Source organism: Melospiza melodia, chromosome 1 (genome assembly GCF_035770615.1).
Source record: "Melospiza melodia melodia isolate bMelMel2 chromosome 1, bMelMel2.pri, whole genome shotgun sequence".
Classification (NCBI taxonomy): domain Eukaryota; kingdom Metazoa; phylum Chordata; class Aves; order Passeriformes; family Passerellidae; genus Melospiza; species Melospiza melodia.
In genome coordinates this window covers 13,786,854-13,796,861 of record NC_086194.1, presented here as the reverse complement: position 1 = coordinate 13,796,861, position 10,008 = coordinate 13,786,854, and the positions used below count along the sequence as shown (strand labels likewise).

Genomic DNA, 10,008 nt, shown 5'->3' with positions numbered 1-10,008 from the left:
AAAGTATCCGAAAGCATCAGATATACCTGAAAGTATCAGGTATACAAGTCATAGGTAAGGCAAGACTGATGGGATAACAGCCCTTTTTAATGCAACATATTAAAGAAGTTCGATAGCGTCCAAGAGAAATGGCCCAGCTTTCTCCTTTATAATATATTAGACGTCTACAGCAATGTGGCCACATCTTTCCGACTAAATTTCTCTTTTCTTGCAAAGCTGGATTTTAGGGAAGAGCATCTTAGTTCTGCGCTCTCCCCTGTTCATTGCAGCGGGGGTGAGCCCCGTCCCGAGGGTGTCCGCAGTGCTGGGCAGGGTCAGGCAGGGAGCGGCATCTCCCATCTCCCATCTCCCATCGCCCATCGCCCATCGCCCTTCTGCGCTCCGCGGAGAGGAGAAGCTGCGGGAAGGGCGGGAACGCCGCGGGAGCAGAGCGGGGAAGGCGCTGGAATTCCGGGCGTGCCCGGGGGAAGGCGCTGGAATGCCCGGCGTGCCCGGGGGAAGGCGCTGGGATTCCCGGCGTGCCCGGGGGAAGGCGCTGGAATGCCCGGCGTGCCCGGGGGAAGGCGCTGGAATGCCCGGCGTGCCCGGGGGAAGGCGCTGGGATTCCCGGCGTGCCCGGGGGAAGGCGCTGGGATTCCCGGTGTGCCCAGCGGAGGGCGCTGCGGGATGGCGAGCGCTGGAGCCCCGGCCCCGCCGCGTCCCGCTCGCCTCAGCCACCGCAGCCCCTGCCCGGTGCAGCTCCAGAACTGCTGAAAACCTTCTTTTCCCTACCTGCCTGCCGTAGGCAATGGGAGGAGTGAGTGATTTTCCCCCAGTACAAGCCATTCCAGCCCCAGCCCTGGGGCATCCAGGGCCCGGTGGGGTCGGGAGCGCGCCGGGCAGAGCCGCGCTCGGGGCCGCGGGGGCTCTGCGGGGACACTGCGAGAAACTGTGCGAGAAACTGCTCTGAAAATGGAGCTGGACTGAGGACACAGCACAGGCAGGAAATCCAGGTGTTCCTCCTGGATCCAGGTTTCATTAGCCTGGCACTGCAATTTCTACTCTCTACTGCAATTTCTGCCTCGCAAGAAGAAATTTGACTATTAATTCACAAGTGAATGTAAAGTGTTTTGAGATGACAGATAGGAGACTGGTAGGAGTGAAGAAGTGTTATCTCAGCCTTCAAAAAGCTTGGTTCAGCATTTGACCGTAGGTACTAGTTTCTGAGGTGCTTTGACTGTCCTTAGTCACCTCAGGTTATTGCTCCACATTTTAATACCAGACACTAGTTATTTCCATGCCACCATAGCATTTATTATGTGTGATCCTTTCTGCTGAACTAGTGAAACTCATATACCTGATTACAGTAATGATGGGCAGCTGTAAAACTTAAATAAATAGAGCTGCCTGAAGATTTCTAATTGAGTTCTCTCAAAGGCTGCCTAGAGCTCATCATGACCACATGCAGGGAGCCTGCCTTGTTTAATGTTTTTTCTTTGGACTGACATTTTCAGATCTCTTTATTCTTTTCAGTCTCATCCTATTGTTTCCAGGGTGCCCTTTGTTGCCCAGCCTCTTTAATTCCAGGCACAGATGTGCTGTCCTTCCATACCATCCAGTTTTGGTGTGCAGGAAAAAAAAGAGGGAACATGGCCAGGAAGGGGAGAGATTGCTCCTCACTCCCTTTGCTGCTGGGCCAGCAGCTGCCCTGGCCATGCTGTGTGGGGGTGGAAGTGTGTGCCTGCAGAAGCACAGGCTGTGTGCCTCTGGAATGGGGTGCAGGAGCAGGGCACGCTGCAGGCAGGTTGGAACAGGCACTCTGGAGACTGGCTGTGATTCCACAAGCTGGTTTGACTGGTCCACACTGAGCCTTCCTCCAGCATGATCTGGCTCCTGGTGAGTTTTCACTCCAGGAGCATCTTTTGTAATTTTTCAACGCACATTATCACTCGTTCTCTCTCTTCCCTCACATTAGGTGGCCTGTCTATCCCATGTAAAATGTCATGTTTTTGTTGCTTAAGAGGGTTGCCTTACTGTGCAGGCTAGGTCTGGCTTTTGCACTGCATCTAGTGCTTGTGACATAAGTGTGTTGTGGGATCAAGAAGTGGTCTTGTATTGAATTCTCTATTTCAAAGTAGAGCTGGGTTTCTCCCAAGGCCTTTCTTTCTCAGCTAGTGATTCCTTTTTAAATTTGGGCATTCTGCCTTATCTCCCAGTACCAGTTTCCTCTTGTAAAAAACTGTCATTGCTTTCTTCTATAAGCCACTTTCAGGTGTCTGGAGATGTGTCCACCTGAGGGAACCTGGAAAAAGCCCAGGCTCTGAAGCTGTGGTGAAAACTGTGGGTAGGGTGTGCACAGAGGCACCTCTGCCTCTAGATTTCCTACCCCACCTGGGACAGCTTTGAGCACCCCAATACATTAAATATTGTGTAAGAAAGGAGAAACACTTATTTTGTGCCAGTCTAAGCCTTCCCAGAAAGCCTGGTCACGTCTGTATTATTACAATATAAAAGAAGTTCCTAATTCCTTCTTTTCTTGAAGCCCCTTCCCAACTGAAAGATTGATTACCAAAGCTTCAGGGACTTCTCCTGCACAGGGAAAACTTTGGAGCACACTTCCAGCTAGCTCCCAGGGACTGTGCTGTGCAGCAGGGCCCAGGGGGTGCCCTGTGTCCCTGCTGAGGCTCTGCAGCTCACCTGCACTGCTGTGCCTCCTCCATGAGGCCCACCAGAAGCTAGGCCAGCTCTCTGGGAGGCTGCAGGGTTTTTTACTTTTTGCAGCAGCAGAAGAAAGATCTGTAAGATTTCCTTTCTGAAGCAGGAGCACGTAAAGTAAGGAGGGGTCCTGGGGTAAAACAAAAAAAAAAAAAAGGAGGGAGAATAAAAAAATAAGAGAGCTCCCCAAAGGTATTTTGCTTATTAGAGAAGAAAAAAAATGCCAAACAATGTTTTTGTGCTACCTTGGTCACCCACCTGAGCAGAGCAGTTTGGCCTTTCTGTGGGAGGCTCTCAGCTGCCTTTATCCAGCCCCCAGATGCTGCCATACAGCTTGTGCTCTGGGCCACACCAGTGACAGCAAAACTTTCCCTTGGCTCTCCAGAGCCAGTGTGTGTGGGTGCTGCCCCTGGCCATGGATGAGCCTCTGGCACAGGGATGCTGTGGGCACTCCTGCTCTGCAGGGCAGGGACCATGGCTCTCCTTGGGCTGTTTTCAGTGGCTTTCTGGCAGATTTACAGAGAAGGCAGTTTATCATCAGATCTTGAAAATTAACATGTCATTTCTATCACCTGACCAATACCTTTTGGATCTTCATAGCAAATTTAACTTTTAATTTTGATAAAGGGCATCCTAATAATGTGAAGTTCATTGCAGCTGTGAATTTTTATTTTTCATGTACCTAAATGCCTTGCTTTTGGTGTTTCTGTTTTTTCCTATCTACAAATTTTATGCTGATTCACAAAAATCTGCACTTCTAATGGAGCTTCTTTAGCTCCATTTCCCCAGGTCTGTGTTTCTAGTGGTTTTAATTTTACCTGATTTTAATTTGTTTAACCTTTGCATTATTACTCAGTCACTTCCAAAGCAGGCATCTTGTTTACCTGGCTAGCTCTGAGGCCCCTTTTTTTAGTTCCCTGTAGCCCCTCTTGGCTCATTCTGGAGGTTAAACCAAAGGGCTACTTCTTTCTTTTACCATAAATGCTTTTATCTCAGTGCTAGCAACCTGCACCAGCAGCCTGTGGGTGAGAGACCTCTCTAAACAAATTCTCAGAGAGGAGTTGTGCCTGTACCTCTCCTCTGTCTTCCTTGCTGGAACCTGGTGGAGGGGAAGGAACTCAGATTTTTATCTGCAGAACTGATTGTGCTGTGTGGGTCTTCCCCAGCAGGAAAGGAAAGCTGACAGCTGGGAAAAGTGCCACGTTGATTTAGCAACAACCTTGAAAAGAATGTTTCCAGCAATATAGAAAAATAATGTGGCCTTTTTAACTTACAGCTATGTCAATATTCTGATGCTGGTCAGTTGGTGCATAAATAGGTACCATGTGTAAATCCCAGGGGATTTTCCTTTGCATTTAAGAAGTTAAAATTATTTTTCCCATCAAGTAGTTAGTTAGCATTTTAAATTACTCCTTTTCATGTTCCTGGCAACTTTGTAGAAGTGGGGTCTATTAAGTCAGGAGATCTTTGAAAGGGACACCAATAATCAAGTCAGTGCTCAATGAAACAAGGTTTTTCCCACAAATCATGACTGATATCTGTGTCATTAGTAGGGTAGCTGCCCATCTCTTATCATGATTGGCAGGTTAATAAGGGACCTGGGGCTTTTTCACTGCTAGCACACAACCTAACCAATTGCTTTTAAATGACTGCTAATTTGACAGAATATAAGCAGAATATGTAAAAATATCTGGAGTAATGTCTAACGCAGTTTTTACTCATGGTATTCTGAGATCCCTCATTTTAGAAAACAGATTAGAATGTTAGTTAATAGATTTTAAATTTTTTTGGACACAGTTTTTAAAGAAAATCTTGTAGTTGTTCTTTGGTTCAATTAGGACCAAAAGAGAAGGGAGTTTTGTAATGCAATTGTCCTGTAAAGGAAAATGTTTTAAATTGGGGAGATTATGTGAGCAGACCACCTGTAGGGCATTCATAGCTCTTTTCTATAATGCTCCAAGCCATGCCTTGCTGCCTGCAGTCTGGCTAACAATGCAGGGAAAAGCTGTTTAAAAGGCTGTTCTCCCTTTTCCCTCTGGTGTTCACTAACTGTTACAAGTCTTCCTCTTAAAATAAAAAAAAAAAAAAGTCCCATGTCCCTTTAATTGAAGAACTTTAAGGCTCCATGGTGGCCAATTGGTCTGCAACAAGAGGAACCAGGCAGCAGGGAAAGAAACTTCAGACTATACATCACGTTTGGTGAAGAGAAAAGATCAAAGTTTTCCCAAACTCAAAAGAAACCAAGTTCCCTACAGATTAACCCTATTCATTTAGCTCCTCTTAAAGGAATGATGTTCTGAGCCACTGGGCAGACAGGTAAAAAGTTCAACAATTGCCAAAGCATTCTTCTGTTAATTCAACAGCCTTCTGCTCAAATAAATTAGCTTACTCCTGACAGAAGAACAATACCTTTTCTCTTGAAAAAGGATCATATTTGATATACAAAAGTTAAGATGTTAGTTTAATCTGTTAAGAAGAGATTGATCTAACAAATCTCAACTCACTGTTCCACCACAGTACATGAGCTATGAATTTAAAACATTAACCTTTTACACTTCAGTATGCATCCCAGGAAAGGCAGGTGCTTACAGAAGTGTAGACAACAGACATGAGAGGCGGGTGTGCACATTCCTAAAATAACACCCGTTTTAAAAGGATACTTAACATGCCACGGGAGATGACTCTTTTGTAAAGGCTCAAAGACATCATCATCTTTCAAAAAAGGAAAGAAGTATGGTAAAGCACCTCCCAGTTTTGGCAAACACTTTTTCAGAACAGCTTGTTGAATGACTTGTTTTCTTGTGTCTACATATCTCACTTCTTTAACAGATAATGACTGGAGCATGAATGTAGTTCATAGTTTATGGAACTACCTAAGATACAGCAGCTGGAATAACCAGGGCAGGAGGAGAGGAAAATCATGAAAAAGTCATTTATCAAAAGTCATTTTATTGACAAAATAGAATACTCATATTTGCTCTTACAGGGGTAGCCTCTAAATTTTTACAAAAAAATTTACAGACTGTATAGCTTTGGATATATACATATTTTACACATCTGTACAAGGTAACAAATAATTATATAAATACATCCTTTAATGTAGGAAACCCGTATTTAGCTGGGGTGTATAATTAAGACATTTTTTGATTCAGTCAATATTGTAAGGCATTTGCCTGGTCATCCACATCCCAAAAACCTGCAGTCCCCAGCAGACTCCCACCTCAGGACGGGGGGAGGAAGACCCTCTCTCCCATAAAGAGTAAAGAGCTGCTGTTAGTCCAGAGTGATTCAGAAGCTGCTGTGCCTTGCCCTCTGCAAGACACGGGTGAGCCTCTACCCTCCTCTGCCAGCAAAATAATAAGCTGGCTCCTTGAAGTACATGCTCCCTGCATATGAATGGAGGGGAAGGAGGAGGGGGCTGGAGCCTGGGGCCTCTGCCAGCTGCATTGTTCTATACAAGCTGTGGCTAATAAGGACCATTAGGGGTTCATTAATGGCACCAAACAGTGAGGAGGCATTTTAGGCAGGCCAGTGTCCCTCATTCCCTAACCTTTGGCCTCTTTCCCCCTCCTCACACTTGAGACAGGGGCATCTGCTTGGGATAGGAGACAGAGCTGGCGGTGCCTGATCTCCAAGTCAGGCCGGTGCTGACATCGCTGTAGAGCGAGCCGCCACCTCCGGCCCCGAGCCCTCCTGCCGCGGTGATCACCGCCTGTCCCCCTGCCCCCGGCCCCGCGCTCCCGGCCACGGCAGCGCCTTTGCTGGCCCAGCAGCAGCGGGTGCACAGGGCCCTCCAGGACTCCAGGGTCTTGCCGGACCAGACCCAGACACCCGAGGTGATGCCCACCACCAGGCACATGAAGTACTTGAGCATGAAGACGGCGTAGTCGGGGCGGCGGGCCTGGTCGGGCTGCTGGTCCCGCAGGCAGGGGCAGTTGTGCGTGGCCTCCCAGCGGGGCCGGTTGTGCTGCTCGTAGAACAGGCAGGCCACCACGCTGGCGGCCGGCACGGTGTAGAGCACGGTGAAGAGGCCCAGGCGGATCATCAGCTTCTCCAGCTTGTGGGTCTTGGTGGGGCCACCCTGCTGCTTGATGACGCTGCGGATACGGAAGAGCGAGACGAAGCCGGCGAGCAGGAACATGGAGCCGATGGCCAAGTAGATGAGCAGAGGCGCCAGCACGAAGCCCCGTAGGTTCTCCAGGCTCTGGTTGCCCACGTAGCAGATGCCGGCCACGGGGTCCCCGTCCACGGAACTGAGCGCCAGCACAGCGATGGACTTGACGCTGGGGAGCAGCCAGGCGGCCAGGTGGAAATACTGCGCGTAGCCGGCGATGGCCTCGTTGCCCCACTTCATGCCCGCCGCCAGGAACCAGGTGAGGGAGAGAATGACCCACCAGATGGAGCTGGCCATACCGAAGAAGTAGACGAGCAGGAAGACCACGGTGCACAGCGCCGGGCCGGTGCTCTCGTACCGCACGTGCTCGGCCACCGCCAGCTCCGGCTGCAGCTCGGCCGCGCCGCCCGCCGCGCCGCGCCCCCCCGCCGCCGCCGCCCCCGCCGCCGCGCCGCCGCCGGCCCCCGCCGCCCCGGCCCCCGCGCCGCCCGCGCCCGCGCCGCCGCTGCACGCCACCTTCTCGTGGCCCGCCACCAGCCGCACCAGGTAGCCCAGGGACACGAAGAGGTAGCAGGCGGCCAGGAAGATGATGGGGCGCTCGGGGTACTTGAAGCGCTCCATGTCGATGAGGAAGGTGGAGACGGTGGCGAAGGTGGAGAGGAAGCAGAGCACGGACCAGAGTCCGATCCAGAAGGCGGTGAAGGCGCGCTCGTCGGGGCTGAAGTAGGGGTTGTGGCAGGGCAGGGCGCAGTTGGCGATCTGCCCCGTCTTGACGCGGTTGTAGAGCGGGTGCCGCTCGCTGGACACCGACACCATGGGCGCCCGGCACTGGCAGCCCGGCTCGCAGGGCGGCGGCGGCCGCGGCTTGCGCGGAGCCTCGGCCGGCGGGGCGGCGGGGGGCGCCTTAGCGGCGGTGCCGGGCTTGGAGCCGCGGAGCGGGGGCTTGGCGGGCGGCGGCGCGGCCGTGGTGAGGTCCGTGCGGTTGTAGTCCATACAGAGCGTGTCCGGGCTGCCCTGCTCGGGGAGGCGGTCGCAGCGCATCCTGTCGGGCCAGGCGAAGCCGTACTGGCGCATGAGCGGGGCGCAGCCGGCCTTGGCCCGCTCGCAGACGCTGCGGCAGGGCGGCAGCGGCTTCTTGTAGTCCTCCAGGCAGATGGGGGTGTACATGCTGCAGAGGAAGAAGCGCAGGTCGCTGGAGCACTGGATCTCCACCAGCGGCCAGAACTGGTGCACCTCCAGCCCGGCCTCGTCCTGCGTGTCGTGGTTGAACTGGTTGGGCATGTAGGTGTAGTTGTAGCCGATGCCCTTGCAGAGGGGCACGGTGATCTCCTGGCACGACAGCTCCTTCGCCGAGGAGGAGGACGAGGACGCGGCGGCTGCGGCCGAGGCGGCGGCGCAGCCGGCGCGCTGCAGCAGGGACAGGGCGGCGAGCAGCGAGGTGATTTCCAACAGGTAACTCCACTCCATGCTCGGCGGCGCGCGGGCGGCGGCCCCGGCTCCTCTCCCGTCCCGCTCAGCAGCCGCGGGGAGCGCGGCGCCACAGCACCCCCCCGCCCCGGCTACCCCCGGGGGGGCGGAGGGCGGCCCCCTCCGTGCCGGTCGCAGGTGAGAGGTCTCGCAGCTCCCGCCGGACTCCGTCGTCCGCGGGCACCCGGTGAGGGGGAGCCCCCACTCGGTGCCGGAGGATGGGGGGCGGCTCACGGGAGACCCCTCAGCCGCCGTCGCATCGCTCCCCGCGGGGTCGCTTTCGCAGGGGGAAGCGCGGCTCCTCTCGCCGCTGCTCCAGCGCCGGCCGGGCACGGGGCGGCGGCGGCGGAGAAGTTTCGCCGTCAGCCCCCGGGCGGCGCGGTGAAGAAGGCTGAGGCGTCCCGGGAACCAGGCGGTGCCGGGCTCCCACCGCCCCGAGCGGGCGGGCAGCGGCGGGGCCGGAGCTGGGGCGGCCGGAGCGGCTCACTTCTGCCGCCCGCCCGAGCGCAGGGCCCCACGGGTGACCGCTAGCCGGCCGCTCCTCGCCCTGCGCTGGGTCCCTCTCCGGCTGCCGGGCGCCCCGGCCGCGATCGCGCCACCTGAGCCGCCGGTCGAGCGCGGCAGCGCCTCCGCCAACTTCTCGCTCTCCGGCCCCGGCAGCGGCGCTCCGGCCACCGCGCTCTCATGAATATTTATAGCGAGCGCCGCCAGACCCCGCCCCCGCCGCCTCGTCCGCCAATCAGCCGCGCTCGGGCGGGACGCGGGGGGCGGGCCCCGGGGCTCCTTAAGGTGGCGCCGGTGCCGGACTGTGGGTGTTGCTGGGTCGCGGTGGCTGCGGGGACGTGGCGGTGCTTGCTCGGCCCCTGCCCGTGCGGAGACGCGCGGCAGCCACGCACCGGCACGGGCTGTGCAGGGATCTCCGTCTCCCTGCACGGGATCCCGGCCAAGTCACAGTCACCGTAGCCGCAGTTTAAGTAGGGCTCGGGGCTGTTTCGGAAGGGGTTTCCTATCACCTCGTTCTGCCCGCGGGATCGCCGCCCGTGCGGGTGTGTGCGTTGCCGCATCCCCTTGCACGTGTTGGTGATGGGGTCCCGGCAGCACCGCAACCCCAGCCCCGCCGCCCCGGCTGCCCGCGGCCCCGGCCCCAGCGCGGAGCTCCGAACCACTGGAGGCTGTGCCTGGGGTCGGGGTCGCGGCGTGTGACGGGTGACACGGGGACCCCCGAGGCGCGGGCAGCCGCGGTCACGGCGCTCGCCGGGGCGCGCTCAGGCGGTGCCGTGTGTGCGCCCCGGCCGGCGCCGGGAGCTCCCGGTGGGACGGCGAGGAGCAGCCCCGCGCCCCGGCAGGTGGACACTCGGTTCCCAGCCGGGCAGGACGAGGTGATAGGAAACGCTGGGCGTACACTGCCCGCGGAACATGAGCCCTCACCGCGGCCGCCTTCGGCCACTGCCCCGCAGCCCAGGGGCAGCGCCGGGAGCCGGTCCTGGCACGGCCGCGGCTCCGAGCGCCCGCGCCAGCCCGGCGCCGCGGCGGTGACTCGCTGAGGAGCCGCCTGCAGGCTCCCGGGGCGGCGTGTCCCGCCCGGGCCGGCGGAGCAGCCATCCGCGGCTGGATAGCCCCGCGCTGCGGAGCCCCCCCCGCTTTCCACTCCCGGGGCCGCGAGAGGAGCCGCTGCTTTTCCTCCGCCCGCGGCAGGGAGGGGGCGGGCGGGAATTCCGGCGGCCCCGCCGTAG

General features: G+C 56.4%; 1 protein-coding gene across 1 annotated transcript; it reads right to left on the bottom strand.

The window, feature by feature from the left end:
* Positions 1–5,626: 5,626 nt before the first annotated feature.
* Positions 5,627–8,290, bottom strand: FZD8 (frizzled class receptor 8). The gene has a single exon (XM_063148280.1). The coding sequence runs from the start codon at positions 8,273–8,275 to the stop codon at positions 6,266–6,268; it is 2,010 nt and encodes a 669-aa protein (XP_063004350.1). The 5' UTR covers positions 8,276–8,290; the 3' UTR covers positions 5,627–6,265.
* Between the last annotated feature and the right edge of the window lie 1,718 nt (positions 8,291–10,008).